At 46.0% G+C, this 18,627-nt stretch overlaps 1 protein-coding gene across 3 annotated transcripts in view; it reads left to right on the forward strand.

Moving 5' to 3' along the window:
• PSME4 (proteasome activator subunit 4) overlaps nucleotides 1–18,627 on the forward strand; it is a 418,332-nt gene that overhangs the window by 84,525 nt on the left and 315,180 nt on the right. For all 3 annotated transcript variants that reach the window (XM_033936116.1, XM_033936117.1, XM_033936118.1), the window contains one exon: nucleotides 18,478–18,627. In XM_033936116.1, the coding sequence (XP_033792007.1) occupies nucleotides 18,478–18,627 (150 nt within the window). The remainder of the gene's footprint in view (nucleotides 1–18,477) is intronic.

The raw sequence follows: 18,627 nt of genomic DNA on the forward strand, positions 1-18,627 counted from the left end.
GAGAGAGCTTAAGGATGAAATTAAGAGGTGATAGGCTAAGGAGTAATCTAAGGAAATATTTTTATACGGAAAGGGAATGCTACTACTATTTATTATTTCTATAGCGCTGAAAGGCGTACGCAGTGCAGTACATTTTCACATACAATAGACAGTCCCTGCTCAGAAGAGCTTACAATCTAATTTAGACAGGACATTTCAGGGTTGGGGAGGTTATATTGGGTATAGGTATCTGACAGCAGCAGGGTTGAGGAGATTATAGTGGGTATAGGTATCTGATAGCAGTGAGGGGGAGTTAAGAGTTGAAAACAGTTTCAAAAAAGTGGGCCTTTAGCTTGGATTTGCACACTGCCAGGGACGGAGCACGACGTATTGATTCAGGCAACTTGTTCCAGGCATATGGCACCACAAGAAAGAAGGGACGGAGTCTGGAGTTGGCAGTGGAAGAGAAGGGTACAGATAAGAGGGGCTTGCCTGATGAGTGGAGATCACGGGGTGAGCATAGGGGGAGATGAGTGAGGAGAGATAATGGGGGGGGGGGGCCTTTAGAGCGAATGCACTTGTAGGTCAGCAAGAGGAGTTTAAACTGTATTCAGAAATGGACAGGGAGCCAATGAAGCAACTTGAGGAGAGGGGTAATGTGAGAATAACAGCTCTCACGGAATATGAGTTGCGCAGCAGCATTTTGAACGGCTTGAAGAGGCGAGAGACAGGTGCGGGGAGGCCCAAGAGAAGTACATCACTGTAGTCGAAGTGTGAGGTGATGAGAGAATGTGGACAAGGGTTTTTGTTGTGTGTTCAGAGAGTAGAGGACAGATTTTGGTAATGTTATAGAGGAGGAAGCGACAGGATTTAGCAGTCTGTTGGATTTGAGCAGAGAAGGAGAGAGAGGCGTCAAAGATCACTCCAAGGTTGCGAGCTGATGAGACAGGGAGGAGGAGAATAGTGTTATCCACAGAGATAGAGAATGGCGAGAGGGGGCGGCGGGTTTGTGGGAGGAGATAAGGAGTTCAGTTTTAGCCATATTAAGTTTGAGATGGTGGCAATGTCGGACAGGCAGGCTGAAATTCAGGCCTGAACTCCCTCAGAGATATCTGGCATGGAGAGGTAGATCTGGGAGTCATCAGCATAGAGGTGATATTGAAAACCATGAGAGGAGATCAGCGTACCAAGAGAGAGGGTATATAGGGAAAAGAGGAGAGGGTCCAGGACAGAACCTTGTTGTACACCAATAGACAGTAGAATGGCGGCTGCGGAGGTACAACGAAAGAGATAGGAAGAAAACCAGGAGGGAGCAGAACCCTGGAATCCCAGCAAGGACAACGTGTTGAGAAGGAGGCGGTGATCAACAGTGTCAAAGGCAGCAGACAGATTGAGAAGAATGAGGATAGAGTAGAGTCCATTGGATTTGGCTAGGAACAGGTTGTTAGAGTCTTTAGCAAGAGCAGTTTCTGTAGAGTGGAGAGGCCGAAAGCCCAATTGAAGCGGGTCAAAAATATTATGATAAGAAAGGAAGTCCAGGCAATGGCTGTGAGCAGCATGTTTGAGTAGTTTGGATAGGAAGGGGAGGAGGGTGATAGGGCGGTAGTTGGAGGGGGACTTAGGGTCTAGCGAAGGCTTTTTATGGAGGGACGTAACTACAGCATGTTTGAAGATATCAGGAACCTTAGCAGTGGAGAGTGAAAGGTTAAGGATGTGACAAATGGGAAGGATTACAGCAGGAGCGATGGATCCAAGTAGGCAGGTAGGAATCTGGTCAGAAGAACAGGTGGTGGGTTTGGAAGAGGAGAGAAGGCGAGCAGTTTCCTCTTCTGTAACTTCAGAAAAGGAAGAAAGTGTCATTGGGTTTTCGAAAGGAGGTTGATAGAGCAGACAATTGGGAATTCAAGGTGGATCTTGTCACGGAAGAACTCTGCCATCATCAGGGGGTTGAGCGAAGAGGGGATGGGAGGCAGGGGCACTTTGAGTAGAGAGTTGAGCGTGGCAAAGAGACGTCGAGGGTTGGCACTAAGAGAGTTAGTTAAACGGTTGTAGTAGTCCTGTTTGGCAAGTGAGAGGGTAAATTGGAAGGACATCAGCATGAATTTGTAATGGACAAAGTCAACAAGCATGCAGGATGTAAGCCAAAGACATTCAGCAGCTCGGGCAAAGGAGCGCAGGTAATGGATTTGGTGGGTCAACCAGGACTGGGGTTTGACATGTCTTACAGGACAGGAAATGGGAGGGGCAAGGGTTTTGAATGGAGTTATAGGAGAGGACAGCTTCATTGGCAGACTTGTTCGACATAGTAGTAGAAAGGAGAGATGAGACAGCGGTAAGAGAGTGTGTCAGGGTCAATAGCCTGAAGGTTCCTAAATGTATGGGTAGTGATGACCACCTTTACAGCTTGTCTCAACATCGAGGTGTGCATCCTTATCGAGGTCACCCTCTCCGATGGTACCGGTAGTTAAGCCAGAGGTACTGGTGCTTTCATTTTGTGAAAAGCTCGATGTGCTTTTTCGAATGGAGTTGTGTGATGCATTCAAATTGCTTACTTCAATATGGACTCACTTGATAATGGCCCAGCCTCAGCATAACGCTATCAGGTCCAAGGGTACCGCAACTGCCTCACTGAAATGGCATTGATGCTCCACACCCAGACATCGTTCATCTCATCGCAGATCCAGTTCTCCATCAAGACATCGATCCAGTTTGAGACATCATCGTACTTCCTCTTCCTCTCAACACTCGAAGTCCAGTAAACATTGTTCATCCTCACGTGCTTTGAAAGGAAAATATTGATCTTCCTCATGTTCTTTTTGCAAGACAATGCACCTGCTCACATGGTTGACAAAACGATGGATGTTTTGATGCAATTGGGGTTTCAATGCATTGACTATCCACCCTATGCACCAGATCTTGCTCCATCTGACTATTTTCTGTTTCCAAACCTTAAAAAGAGTTTGAAAAAGGTGACCATTTTTGAGTGATTTGGAGGTGATTGCAACAGCAGAGCAGTATTTCAATGATCAGACATCGGAGTATTTTTGGAAGGGTTACAGAATCTTTAGACACGATGTGTTAAGTGTGTTGAACTTAGGGGTGAATATGTGGAATAACTTGTAAATTTCATGGCTCCACATCATTCCCTTCTTAGTTGGGATGAGAACTTTTCAGCACTCCCTCGTAAGTTTGTTTTCTTTCAGTCATCACAACTAGAGAATGACACGGGGACAAATGACACGGGGATCTTAATCTCTGTCCCATCCCTGCAAGTTTTGTCCCTGTCTCTGTCCTCATCTGCACAAGCTTCAAACACTTTACATTGCATTACATTTATTGACTTATATTCTGCTTTAACTTTGCAGTCCTAGGTGAATTACAGTAAGAAAAAACTGGGCATACCCAGTGAGATTACAAATTCAGTACTGATTATAGCACAGTTTTAACACATCCTGATAAGTTAAAATCATAAGTGTTAGAGGCTTGTGCAGATGAGGACAGAGCTGGCAGGGACAGAACTCATGGGGACTAGTGCTGCCCCATTCGCCAGTTCAAATCGATTCACTAATTCACTTCGGTGATTCGATTCGAAATTGATTCACTTTTTAAAAAAAAAAAATCGGACTCACTGATTGTGAGTCCTGACTCCAGGCATACCTCTGGGCCTCTTAAGTAGCAGCAGCGGTGGCGCTAACTGGCTTGGCAGACACAGCATAGTGAACAGGCTTCTCCTGGCCTACCCTTCCGGGACCTTCCCTCCGCTGCAACACTGATAACATCACTAATATGGCAGAGGGAAGCCCTGGTGGATGAGAAGCCTGCTTTGTAAAGCTGGTCTCTGTCACTGCTGCTGCTGCTAGTTTAGGAGGCCTGAAGGGAGGTGTGGTCTCAGTTGGGAGGTGCTGCACAGGGGAATAGGAGGGGTGGAAAGCTTCTGCACAGTGGGATGGGAAAGAGGGATGACTATTGCTGCACAGGAGGGTAGATAGAAAAGGAGAGAGGAAGAATTGGTGGAGTTGGGGTGGAAGAGAGGAAGGGAGAAATACAACAGAAGTAGAAAGTGGTGAGAGGGAGATATCCTGCATATGGTGGAGGGTAGGGAGATATGCATGGAGAACAGAGAAGGAGAAATATTGGACATAGGGCAGAAGGCAGGGAGATGGTTCATGAGGAGAAAGAAATGGTACACATGATAATAGAAGGGAGGAAGGAAGAGATGCTGCATGGAGGGGAATAGAGAGGTTTGATCCAGGGCACAAGGCAGAGAGAGAGAAAGAGATGGTAGACAGTGGTAAAGGAACAGAAATGTTGGATATGGCATTGGAAGGGATGGTATAGAGATGGAAGATGAGTGGTGAGCATGGAGAAAGAAGAAAATGTCAAATGGGCAGGAGACCATGACAAGTGAGTTAACAGAAGACAAACAGAAACCAGAGCCTGGGACCAACATAATTTGAATAATAAAATGACCAGACAACAAAAGGTAGAAAAAATAATTTTATGTTCTATTTTGTGATTACAATATGTCAGATTTGAAATGTGTATCCAGCCAGAGCTGGTGTTAGACAGCAAGCGTGAGCTATGATTACAGAGAGATGAAAAGTTTTTTTTGTTTATTTTGTTTACACGACAGTGCTGGCATAGGGCTGGAGAGGGCAAAGGGAGCTGGGGTGGATGAAGAGGCTACAAAATAAATCCTACAGGGCATTTGGAAAAAAAATAAAAATAAACGCCCTAATAGGCAGAAAAAGTGAATCAAATCGAAAAATCAATTCAAAAGGCTAAATTGAATCAGATCAATTTTTTCCCCTGAATCAGGCAGCACTAGTGAAGACTGGATGGAGATGGAAATAGATCCCACAGGGATCCCAAATCATTCTCTAATTGCAATGACTCAAAGAACTGGCAATGTTTCTTGCCTGTGGGGAAGACTATTCTTTAGTTGGCTAACAGGTTTCTGTCCTATAATTCTGATAGTGCTGTCAATCTAAAAAGTATTCAAGTGGTGTACTATCACAATTTCTGCATGCAAAATATTTTTAGTATTTCTTTGCTCCTAAATATAATGCTCTAAGCACCAAAATGAAGAACTTTGTGGTAATGATATATAGTTAATTTTGTTTTCCTAATGTATTTTTTTCCTTTTTGATTTTGATTTTTTTATAACCGTCCCATTTTTCTGTACAAGAGAATAAAATGTTATAAAAAAAAATGTAAGTCCTCTGGGGCAGGGATGTATCTACTGTATTTGAAAGCTAATTCACTTTTGAGCTTGGGTTTGAAATAATACATAATTAAATCTAAAATTCAAATTACCAAGGTCATTCTTTTGAGAATATTCATTTAATATATACCGTGGCTGTTGCATAGCAACCAGCTCAGATTTTAAACAATAGAAACTTTATTTTTACTTATTAATATTTTCTATATTTTATTTATCTCTTTGATTTGAGCTGGAATACTAAGAAGTGTGATGTTCTCAAACCCCTTTAGATATTATTGTTAAATTTATTTTTCCCTTTTCTTTCTTCTTTCTGCCTTACCCTCTTTACCTGACTGCTCTTTGTCATTCCATCCATCACCACATCCATCTTTTCCTCTTTCTCTTTTTATTTATATCCATATAGGCATTGCATTAGGGACAAGCTCCTTTAATTCCCTCTCTCTCCTCTACTGTCCTCTCCTCCATTCAGTCTTCACATTTTCTCCCCCTCCCCCACCTGTCCTATGTTTTAAAAGGTTCATATGCTTTGCTAATTGACATGATTTTCTAGCATAGTGGCAGACTGCAAATATTTGCTGAAGTTGAGAATATGGTTTACTTATTATTTTAGTACAGTTAGAGTCCTTGGCTTCCATGCTGCATTGTAGACGATGTTGGTGATTAGAATTGGAAGAGGCATGCATTGAAAGATGGCATAAGGAGTACCGTATTTTCATGCATATAACGCGCGCGTTATACACGATTTTACAAATCGTGCATAACCATGCGCGTTATACGTGTGAGCGCGTTGTACAAATTTTTTTTTCCATTCTGATCTGGCATTCCCCCTGCGAACCGGCATCCCCCCCCCCCCCCGCTCGCGTCACCCCCCCCTCCCCCACGATCCTACATCCCTCCCAGCACCGCAAAGACAACTCTTACCCGATTGGGCACCGGCACCAGCACCAATGCACAGGATGTGCCAGTGCCAGTGCCCGAAGATCCTCCCTCGTTGGGCTGGGCTGGGCTGGGCGGTGCGAGAGAGATCCTCCTTCTTCCTGTGCCGGGCTGGACTAGGCTTTGAGCATTTGCGCATGCTCAAAGCCTTCTGGTCTCGCTCTCTCCGAGATTATCTTACCCAATCGGGTAAGAGTTGTCTTTGCGGTGCTGGGGGGGATGTAGGATCGCGGGGGAGGGGGGTGACGTGAACGGGGGGGAGGATGCCGGTTCGGAGTAGGTGGGAGGAGGTTTTAGCATGCGTGGTATACGCATGTGCGCGCTATATTAAAATTTTATTACATAAATTTCTGTTCCCTCGCACTATACCCGTGTGCGTGTTTTACACGGGTGCGCGGTATATGAGAGAAAATACGATAGTTAAAAAGGCTGATGTTATGTAAATGGAAGACAGATGTTTCCTACTATGAAAGGGGTATAGTCTGCAAATTAAAGGAATCTTTTGTGTAATATCATAGTATGCCCATGTCTTATCAAGCGTGTCTGCTAAGTTCCACATAATGGTGAAACTGGATAACATCTTAGCCTATCGAAGTATGTGACCTTATCAACATTAGATTCCATTACAGTCTGTTTTGGGGAATATGACAGGAGCTGTTCCCAAAATGGAGAAAAGCCTGATTTTAGGAGGCAATGAGACAAATCAAAATTGAGACTGTGAGAAACTCTAGGAAAAATTAGGGATCCATTTAAATGCTACAAAAAAGTTAAATAAACCTTTTTTTGTGGTGCTGTCCAACTTGATAGCTGTTAGGAGAGGTACTATTTGCTCTATCCTTTCTGAAATTCCTTCTTCTTAAATTTCATCATTATGCTACATGCATTTTGAACCTATCCTCATTTGGTAAAGAGCATCTTTTTGAGCAGTTTCCTCCAGGATAGTTCCCAATGTGTCATGCCTCTGGTAAGACATCGAAAGCCAGTGGTAGCTGTTTAACTATTTCATAAAGTAAATTATCCCAGGACAAGCAGGCAGGTATTCTCACTAATGGGAGATGTGATCCAACGGAGCCCTGACGGACACTTCTTTGAAGAAAACTCGAAGTTTTGAATTGCCCGCACCGCGCATGCGCGAGTGCCTTCCCGCCTGATGCACCGGGCGTGTCTCCTCAGTTCTTACTTTTCTGCGGAGCCGAAAAGTCCGTCTTCGACTCTCTGCGCAAAGTTCCTTCGCTTGTGCCTTCTAAGTCCGCAGTTTTGATTTTAATTGATCGTAATCGCTGATTTTCATCGTGTTTAATTGTTTAAAAAAAAAAAAATTCTTCGTACCGTTCGACCGGGGCAGGCCACGTGGCCGCAGCCCCGTGGCTTCGATCTTGTGGTGGAGCTTTTTTGGCCTATGTCCCGGCCTATCACCGGTTTTAAAAAGTGTGACAAGTGCCAGCGCGCGATTTCGCTAATGGACCCTCATCGACACTGAGTTCGGTGTCTCGGGCCTGAATACATCCCGAAATCGTGCCGGCCTTGCTCCACACTCACCGCACGTGCTTTCAAGCGCCGTTGCGTCCTGTGGGAATCACTCTTCATGGAGTCCTCGACAGAGCCGTCGACCTCAAACGTACCCGCACCTTCGACATCATCCGCAGCCCCACAATCTTCCACTTCTGCGGTGCCGAGTCTCATCAAGCCCACCTCGTTTGTCCCGGCTCAGACTCCAGCGCCTGCTGCGATACCTTCCTCAACCTCCTCAGGTCAGGTTACCCAGCAGCCCATTCCCCCAGTTGTGTTGAAAGTGCCCAAGGCCTCGAAGTCCAAGCATTCACATGCTGCTCCGAGGGAACGCGAGGCCCGCGCAGGTGGTCCCATTTCAGATGCGGATCTATCCTTGCCGGCCTTGTTCCAGACCATGCTACAGAAGCACTTCATCGAGCTCTTTACCACGATGGGGCCTCAGCTTCTCTCCCAAATCCAGCCTGGGCACACGGAGGCCTCCCGCGAGGTCGAGCCGCCTCCAGTGCCTCAGTGGGGAACACACTCTCAACAGGGAGCAGAGTCTCTGCGAGTGTCTGGTCTGGCAACAATGCATGCATCGCAAGGAGCAGAGTCTTTGCCCATGCCACCTCTGGAACCGATACACTCGATGCAAGGAGCAGAGTCTTTGCGAGTGCCTCCCTTGGAGCCGATTCACTCGATGCAAGGAGCAGAGTCTTTGCGAGTGCCTCCGTTGGAGCCAATTCATTCAATGCAAGGAGCAGAGTCTTTGCGAATGCCTCCATTGGAACCGATCACCCCGACGGGGTTCAAGCCTCTACGGCAGCTTTGATCAACCGCTTCCAGCCCCATCCACTATCTGGGGGCCTCAACGAAGCTTGCCTCACCCCGTCCATCGAGGCCAACCTCTCGACACCGATCGAGGCATTCCTCGAGGCATTCATCCAGGCATGCCTCGCCTCGGCGGAAACAGGCATACCTGGACTAGTCACCTCCACAATGCCAGAACTTGAGGACACAATGGGATCCTTCTCACCATCTCGATCCCTGTCCCCAGCGGAACCGGAAGCCTCGACCTCATTGAGCCCATCACGGAGCCAGGCAACGGCAGACCAACTGTCCTTCTCCTCATTCTTCCGACAGATGGCTGAGGACATGGACATACCATTGGACACGAGTTCCAAATTCTCAAAGGAATATCTGGAGACTATGCGCCTCCCTCAACCACCCGCTGAGTGCCTTAAGCTTCCGTTGTACAAGCTTCTGGACCAGACCTTCGCTCGATGCCTCGAGACACCTTACTCCATCCCTGCTGTCCCGAGTAAACTGGACACCAGGTATCGCACGGTCCATCGCAAAGGGTTCGACAACTTTCAACTCTCTCACCAGTCCCTATTGGTGGAGTCATCATTTGATTTGATTTAATTTGATTTGATTTCTTATATACCGCTATACCGTGAGGTTCAAAGTGGTTTACAATGAAGATAGATTAAAGATACATTAAAATAAAATAAATAAAAACGGTACTTTGGATTTCCCTAGCTGTCCCGAAAGCTCACAATCTAGTTATAATACCTGAGAAAACAATAAATAAAAATAAAATAAATGAAATAAAGTAAATTCCAGTCAGACAATAGGATCTGATGTTAGAAGTTCATAAAGAACGATATGCCAAGGAGCGAAAGCTGGTATGCTCCTTGAGCCCTGACATATGCAGCCAAGCCAATACACAATATTTCAGCCATGAGGTTTCCCAGGAAGTAGTAATGAGTGCCAAAATACAGGCTAGTCATTTAGATCAGAGTCAATGCAATGCTAAAATGCAGGCATGTCATTTGGATCAGATGACCTCTGCAATAGCCAGACAACCGCCACTATCATCTCGGTGCATCAGCTGCATTAAACGGTCAACTGCCACCATTCTCAGATCCGATATCTAGTATGGTATAGAACCCTGCTGGATCAGGGGAGGGGCGGAGCTGTGCTTTTAAGTCTCTGCCACTGCTTCTGCTGCCTGCCGCTGGTTTCTGTGTGACCCCGGCGTCTCCTTGTGCTCACCGTTATCCCCTGCTGGATCAGGGGAGGAGCGGAGCTGTGCTCATTAAGTCCCTGCTGCTGATTCTGCTGTCTGCCGCTGGTTTCGGTGCTGCCCCAGCGTCTCCTCGCGCTTAACCGTTAGCCCCTACTGGATCGGGGGAGGGGCGGAACTGTGTTCTTAAGTCCCCTCCGCTGCTTCTGCTGCCTGCCGCTCTTTTCGGTGCGGCCCCGGCGTCTCCTTATGCTCATTGTTATCCCCTGCTGGATCGGGGAAGGGGTGGAGCTGTGCTCTTTAGTCCCTACTGCTGATTCTGCTGCCTGCCGCTGGTTTCAGTACAGCCCCGGTGTCTCTTCATGCTCAACCGATTAGCCCCTGCTGGATCAGGGGAGGGGCGGAGCTGAGCTCTTAAGTCCCCGCTGCTGCTTCTGCTGCCAGCCGCTGGTTTCAGTGTAGCCCCGGCATCTCCTTGTGTTCACCTTTATCCCCTGCTGGATCGGAGGAGGGGCGGAGCTGTGCTCTTAAGTCCCTGCTGGTGATTCTGCTGCCTGTCGCTGGTTTCGGTGCGGCCCCGGCGTCTCCTTGTGCTCAACCATTAGTCCCTGCTGGATCGGGGGAGAGGCGGAGCTGTGCTCATAAGTCCCCGCCGCTGCTTCTGCTGCCTGCCGCTATTTTCGGTGCGGCCCCAGCGTCTACTTGTGCTCACCGTTATCCCCTACTAAAACAGGGGAGAAGGAAGGAAGGAAGGACGCAGGAAGGGCCTCTGCTGAAAAAGCACCATTCTAGGCTTTTAGGTTTGTAGGCAGTTATGCTGCGATTCTATAACTGTCAAACTCCTCCTTTCCAAGATGTTTTCTGACTCACCCGAGTGAAAATTAAAAGAAAAAAGTGTAGAACCCTATAAAACTATGAATAAGGTATATGAAAGGAACAAGATAAACTAGAAATCAACAAAGAAAACTAAATATAACTAAACTTAAAAATATAAGAGAGAGACACTGAAGCCCAGTTCTTACTCAGGCAACATTCTAGAATTGAAGCGATCCCATCCCTCCCAGGTCTACGCCGCCGTCCCGCCTGGCAGAGAAGGAAAAACCATGGACCGATTTGGCAGGAGAGAGTACCAGAACTCGGCCTCGAGAGTTCTGAAATATAACTTCCACTTCACAATATACTTGGAGTTCCTCCTATCGGTATTCCAGAAGTTTATGCCCTACGTGGACACGAGGGCACACTTCGAGTACCAAGAAGCGCTGGCCTCGCTATCCCAGCTCCGGGTACAGTTGATGCAGTGCTCGTACGACGCCTTTGAGCTCGTGGCTCGGGCAACAGCGTGCTCAGTGGCCATGCGCCGGCTGACATGGCTGAGGACTATCGACATGGATCCCAACCTCCAGGACAGGCTCGCAAACGTTCCCTGCGTTGGCACCAACCTCTTCGACGAATCCATCAAGGCGGTGACCAAGAAGCTATTGGACCATGAACAATCCTTCCAGTCCATCCTACGTCCGAAACCCAGGCCTGCTCCTCCTTGCCAGCCTCGCCCGCCGTTGGTATACCAGCGGCGCTACCCTCCAAAACAGGCTCACCCCAGCAGACAGCCTGTAAAGAGACAGCACCCGCAGAAACACCAGCATAAGCCTCAGCCACCGGCTGCACCTAAGGCCCCCCAGCCCTTTTGACTGTCTCAAAGAGGACATTTCCTCCATCGTCCTCCCTTTCTCAGTAAATCCACCCATCGGAGGCCGCCTCCTCCATTTCTACCACCGATGGACGACTATCACCACAGACCTCTGGGTTCTCTCCATCATAAAAGAAGGATACTCCGTTCAGTTCCACCAAGCTCCTCTGGAGCACCCTCCAAGAGAGTATCCTTCCAACTTGACCCAGACCGCTCTTCTTCTTCAGGAAGCCCAGGCCTTGTTACAGCTGGGGGCTGTCGAACCGGTCCCCCAGGACCAACAGAACAAGGGGTTTTACTCCCGATACTTCCTTGTTCCAAAGAAGACGGGTGACCTGCGATCCATCTTGGACCTCAGGGTACTCAACAAATATCTGGTCAAAGAAAAGTTTTGCATGCTGACCCTGGCATTACTGTACCCCCTCCTCGAGCAGAACGACTGGTTATGCTGTCTGGATCTCAAGGAGGCCTACACTCACATTCCAATTCATCCAGCCTCCCGTCAATATCTCAGATTCAGGGTGGGACACCTTCACCTCCAATACCGAGTGCTACCCTTCAGAATGTCCTCATCACCCAGAGTCTTCACCAAATGCCTGGTTGTGGTGGCCGCAGCACTCAGGAGCCATGGCCTCCAGGTGTTTCCTTAGCTGGACGATTGGCTCATCAAGGATTCCACATCTCAGGGAGCCGCTCTCGCGATCCAGAAGACAATTTGGTTACTGCAACATCTGGGATTCGAGATCAACTTCCCCAAATCCCACCTGCAACCTTCCCAGACTCTTCCCTTCATTGGAGTGATTCTGGATACTACCCAACTCAGAGCATTCCTCCCGCCCCCACGCAGGGATGCTTTCCTTCATCTCTGCCACTCAGTATCCTCTCGCACGTCCATCTCAGCAAGACAAATGATGGTCCTTCTAGGCCACATGGCCTCTACAGTTCACGTGATTCCGCTTGCCAGACTTCACCTCAGGATTCCGCAATGGACCCTGGCGTCCCAGTGGTCCCAGATGTCCGACTCTCTGACTCGCCTCATCTGGGTCACTCCTGCTCTACAACAGTCTCTTCGCTGGTGGATGCTCTCCTCCAATCTATCCAGAGGCTTGTTATTCCACATCCCCCACCACCAGAAAGTCCTCACGACCGACTCGTCGACTTATGCCTGGGGGCCCATCTGGACGGCCTCCGCACCCAGGGTTACTGGACCAGCACGGACTGCCAGTGCCACATCAATCTCCTGGAACTCAGGGAGATCTTCAACGCTCTCCAGACCTTTCAACATCTCCTTCGCGACCAGGTTGTCCTCATTCGCACAGACAACCAGGTCGCCATGTACTACGTGAACAAGCAGGGAGGCACAGGATCGGCCTCCCTCTGCCAGGAAGCTCTGAAGGTGTGGGATTGGGCGACTCACAGCAATACCTTCCTCAGAGCGGTCTACATCCAGGGGGCAGACAATGCCTTAGCAGTCAGCCTGAGCCGTCTTCTGCAACCTCACGAGTGGACCCTCAACTCCACGCCCCTGCATCATATCTTCTCTCTGTGGGGGACACCTCAGATAGACCTCTATGCAGCCCCCCACAACTTCAAACTGCCTCACTTCTGCTCCAGGATCTACACCCCTCAGCGCCTCGAGGCAGATGCATTCCTCCTTGACTGGACGAATCGCTTTCTATATGCGTTTCCTCCATTTCCTCTCATTCAAAAGACTCTAGTCAAGCTGAAGTCAGACCATGCCACCATGATCCTGATTGCCCCATGATGGCCTAGACAACCTTGGTACTCCCTTCTACTTCAGCTCAGCAGCAGGGAGCCATAACTTCTACCAGTCTTTCCATCTCTGCTTACACAGCATCAAGGATCTCTGCTTCACCCCAACCTGCAGTCTCTACACCTGACAGCTTGGTTCCTCTCAACGTAACCCCTCTCCAGTTTTCTCAACCTGTGAGAGATGTCCTGGAAGCTTCAAGGAAGCCCACTACTAGACAATGCTACCACCAAAAGTGGACTAGATTTTCTGCTTGGTGTTTTTCTCATCATCATGAGCCACAGCACTCCTCCTTGTCTTCAGTCTTGGATTATCTTTTGCACCTTTCTAATTCTGGTCTCAAGTCTACATCTATACGAGTCCATCAGTGCAATTGCTGCTTTCCATCAGCCTCTTCAAGGGAAACCTCTCTCTGCTCATCCGGTGGTTTCCAGAATCATGAAAGGACTCTTCCATGTCAATCCTCCCCTCAAACCGCCTCCAGTGGTTTGGGACCTCAATGTGGTTCTTTCTCAGCTTATGAAGCCTCCATTTGAACCTCTTCACAAGGCTCACCTGAAGTATCTCACTTGGAAAGTGGTGTTTCTCATTGGCCTCACTTCTGCCCGAAGAGTCAGTGAGCTACAAGCCTTAGTTGCGGACCTGCCTTTCACAGTATTCCATCATGACAAGGTGGTTCTCCGCACACACCCGAAATTCCTTCCTAAGGTTGTCTCAGAATTTCATCTCAACCAATCCATCGTCCTGCCAGTGTTTTTTCCGAAGCCACACTCTCACTCTGGAGAATCTGCTCTTCATACTCTGGACTGTAAGCGTGCTTTAGCTTTCTACCTAGAACGCACCAAACCTCACAGATCTGCTCCTCAACTTTTCATCTCCGATCCGAAAAAGTTGGGACGCCCCGTTTCCAAGCACGCACCATCTCCAACTGGATGGCGGCTTGCATCTCATTCTGCTATGCCCAGGCTGGATTGCCCCTTGACAGAAAAATCACAGCCCACAAGGTCAGAGCGATGGCAGCTTCTGTAGCCTTCCTCAGATCAACACCGATTGAGGAGATTTGTAAAGCTGCCACTTGGTCCTTGGTTCATACCTTCACCTCACACTATTGTCTGGATACCTTCTCCAGACGGGATGGACAGTTTGGCCAAATAGTACTACAAAATTTGTTCTCCTAAGTTGCCAACTCTCCCACCATCCCATTCTGGTTAGCTTGGAGGTCACCCATTAGTGAGAATATCTGCCTGCTTGTCCTGGGATAAAACAATGTTACTTACCGTAACAGTTGTTATCCAGGGACAGCAGGCAGCTATTCTCACGTCCCACCCACCTCCCCTGGGTTGGCTTCTCTGCTAGCTAGCTGAACTGAGGAGACACGCCCAGTGCATCGGGCGGGAAGGCACTCGTGCATGCGCGGTGCGGGCGACTCAAAACTTCGAGTTTTCTTCAAAGAAGCGTCCGTATCGGGGCTTCGTTGGATCACGTCACCCATTAGTGAGAATAGCTGCCTGCTGTCCCTGAATAACAACTGTTACGGTAAGTAACATTGCTTTAATGGAAATGCTTTTAAAACAGAGAATGGTGAAGTTTCTGGAACTTAATGGATTGCAGAACCCCAAGCACCATGGTTTCAATAGAAGCAGGTCTTGTCAGACAAATCTGATTAATTTCTTTGACTGGATAACAAGAGATTTGTATTGAGTGCTAAATGTGATGGAATTGGATTTTAGCAGAATCTTTAAGTTTGACATAGTTCTGCCTAGATGACTAATAAATAAACTGAGTGCACTTATTATGGGCCCCAAAGTGACAGACTAGGTTTAGGAACTGGAGAATGACAGTGATAGATGGAGCTTACTCTGAGGAAAGGGATGTTACCATTTGGTGTGCTGCAAGGTTCAATTCTTGGGCTGGTTCTTTTAACATTGTTATAAGCAATATTCTGAAGGGCTGTCTGATAAGGCTTTCTTCTTTGCAAATGATAACAAAAAATGCAATAGGATAGATACTCCTGATGTTATAGATAACATGAGGAGAGAGCTAGCAAAGATTGAAGAATGGTCCGGAATTTGGCAGCTAAGATTTACCTCCTCTTCTACAAAACTGCACTAGCAGTTTCTAGCGTGGGAAGCTGTGCTGAATGGCCTGCGCTGCTCCCGATGCTCATAGAGTTCCTATGAGCGTTGGGAGCAGCATGGGCCATTCATTGTGGCTCTCTGCACCAGAAACTGCTAGCGCAGTTTCGTAGAAGAGGGGGTTAATGTTAAAAAATGCAAGATAATGCATTTGGGCTTCAAAACCCAGAGGGGATGAAGAACTTTAGTACACAAGAGGAGTGGGACTTGGGTCATATATATGATGATCATATATATGATGTTCTTAAGGTGGCCAAACAGGGTAGAAAAGGCAATGGCGAAAGCTAGAAGGATGCTTGGTTGTATAGTAAGAGGTATAGCCAGTAGGAAAAAGGAGGTGGTGATGACTCTGGTGAGATCTCATTTGGAATATTACCGTATATATAATTCTGAAGACCAAACCTTTAGAAATATATAAATTGGATGAAGTCAGTCTGGAGTTTGGCTACTAAAATTATCAGTGGTGTTCATCATAAAGTATATGGGGTTTGAAAGAAATGTGGGAGAGGGGAGATGGAGATCTTTAAATACCTCTTTGGTATAAAGGCTTGGAAGGCAAGTCTCTCTCAAAGGAAGCTCTGGAATTGGGGGGAGGGGCCAGTATTGGATTAAACGTAGAAAACATAGAAGGATGAAGGTGAAAGGGGAAACTCGGACGTAACCTGCAAAAATGCTCCTTCACAGAAAGGATGATGAATGTGTGGAACAGCTTCCTGGTGGAGGTGATTGAGATAAATTCAAGAAAGCTTGGAATAGATACTATACATATGAGATCTCTAGGGGAAAGTACATGGCATAGATGAGCAAACTGGATAGGTCATATGGTCTTTATCTGCCTTCCTTTTTCTCTATTTTTATAAAACAATGTAGACTATGGTATCACATATCATGTCCAAAATTAGCTCATTAGTAGATATTGGGAAAGGAAACAGACCTTTTGGTTTTTGTTAGCCAGTGTTCACTTCCTCTGTGTCCATATTTATTCATTTTATATATTTTATTGTCATGGAAGACACAGGGTAGTTATGGCAATGATAAAACCCAAAAAGTCAATCAGAGAGAAAATATAGTATAGAACAAAATTCTCACAAAAAATATAAACTACAATACTAGAGAATTTCATAAAAAATATAATGAATATAAATATATAAATATGCTCAGTGACATGAACAAATCAAGTAGCCACAGGGAGGCTGAAGAAAGTTCAACTTATAACATCATTGCACATGCCCTGCTTGCCTCCATTATTCAAAATGTCACTGATGTAATGTGTCTAAAAAGGTCTAAAACATGTAAGTAAAATATCACTTATCTCAATTCTGTAGACTCTCAGTGAAAATCAAAATTGCAAAAATCAAAACCAAAAAACACAATTTAAAATCCAAGTCAATCATGAGTGTGTGATAGAGCCAAACTCTGTTTCCTCAACACAGATCGTGTTTCAACCAGTTCTTTCTCAAAAGGAAAAGGGATGCGGGTGGAGAGCAAGGACTACACACTACCAAGTTCAGTGACTAAATTTTCGTAGGACCCAGCAGGCAATAAGCAAATATAGCACCAACCTACTCTGCAGCTTATGAACATAAGAATTGCCATATTGGGACAAACCCAAGGTCCATCAAGCCCAGTATCCTGTTTCCAACAGTGGCCAACCCAAGTCCCAAGTACCTAACAAGATCCCAAGTAGTAAAACAGATCTTATGCTGCTTATCCTAGCAGTATGCAATGGATTTCCCCAAGCCATCTCAATAATGGCCTATGGACTTCTCTTTTAGGAAACTATATGAAAATATTTTTTTAAACCCTGCTAAGCTAACTGATCTCACCAAATTTTCTGGCAACAATGTTAATTACATGTTGTGTAAAGAAATATTTTCTCTGGTTTGTTTTAAATCTACTACTTAGTAGCTTCATCATATGACCCCCTAGTCCTAGTATTTTTGGAAAGAGTAAATAAGTGATTCACATCTACCCTTTCCATTCTATTTTATAGACCTCTATCATATTGCCCCTGAGCCATCTCATCTCCAAGTAGAAGAGCCCTAGACACTTTAGCCTTTCCTCACAGGAAGTTGTCCCATCCCTTTTGTCATTTTTGTTTCCCTTCTCTGTACCTTTTCTAATTCCACTATATCTTTTTTGATATACAGTGACCAGAATTGAACAAAGTATTCGAGGTGTGGCTGTACCATAGAGCAATACAAGGGCATTATAACATTTTTATCTTTGTTTTCCATTCCTTTCCTGATAATTCCTAATATTCTATTTGCTTTGTTAGCCGCCACTGCACATTGAGCTGAGGGTTTCAATGTATCCTCAACAATGACACCTAGATCTTTTTCTAGGGCTGTGACTCCTAACATGGAACTATGCATCACCTAGCTATAGTTTGGGTTCCTTTTTCTCATGTGCATCACTTTGCACTTGCTCACATTAAATGTCATCTGCCATTTTGATGTCCAGTCTCCCCGATCACCTCTAGAGCCCTTTTTAAAAATCTGTGTCATGTGTATGTATATCTCTGTCTCTATATCATTTCTTGGGTCTGGCCACAGCATCGGCTATCCTTAGTATGACTGCTGCTGTAGGACAGCCCTATTCAGCTTGGGCCTAGGCATACTGGTAATAGGCCAAAACCTGTACATACACTGTACAGTATAATCACAGGGCATAAACAGCTTCAGGCATCATGTTTCCTAGGTGCCCAACCAACAGCACCTGGTTCTGGCCTGCTGCTGTGGCTGATCCTAGGAGACAGAGAGAGGCTAGACAAATTGGATGGGTGCATTATCCAGAAGGGAGTTAGAAAATAAATTGGAGAAAAGAGAAGCAAAAGAAGAAAAAAAAAGACTTGGCAAAACCGAGTAAAAATGCAAAGACAACAAAACCTAAATAGACAAAAGAGAACAAACAGGTGCAATAACATTATGCCAAGTTTTTTGTTGGGTTTTTTTTTTTTTGTAAATCTTTATAAAATTTCCAAACTACCATAGTGCAAACAAACAGTTTCAATATACATAAGTTTACGTATCAAATAGGATGGTATTGTACGTCAATGCCACTGGATTTAACATTATGCCAAGTTGATTGATTTATTTAGTATCTTAAAGGTATATGTTTTAATTTCCTTTAAATATATAGTACGTTGTGAAGAAATTTCATTTTTACTATGTCTTTGTTTACATTTTGAAACCTGAAAACTAAGGTTTTGCATTTGTATTTAAGTTATTTTCCAGATGATGCTACAGCTGAAATGTTGGAAGAATGGAGGCCTTTAATGTGTCCTTTTGATGTCACTATGCAAAAGGCCATTAGTTATCTAGAATTATTCCTGCCTACCTCCCTCCCTCCAGAGCTTCATTGCAAAGGTTTTAA

Source organism: Geotrypetes seraphini, chromosome 3 (assembly GCF_902459505.1).
Source record: "Geotrypetes seraphini chromosome 3, aGeoSer1.1, whole genome shotgun sequence".
In the NCBI taxonomy this organism is placed as follows: Eukaryota; Metazoa; Chordata; class Amphibia; order Gymnophiona; family Dermophiidae; genus Geotrypetes; species Geotrypetes seraphini.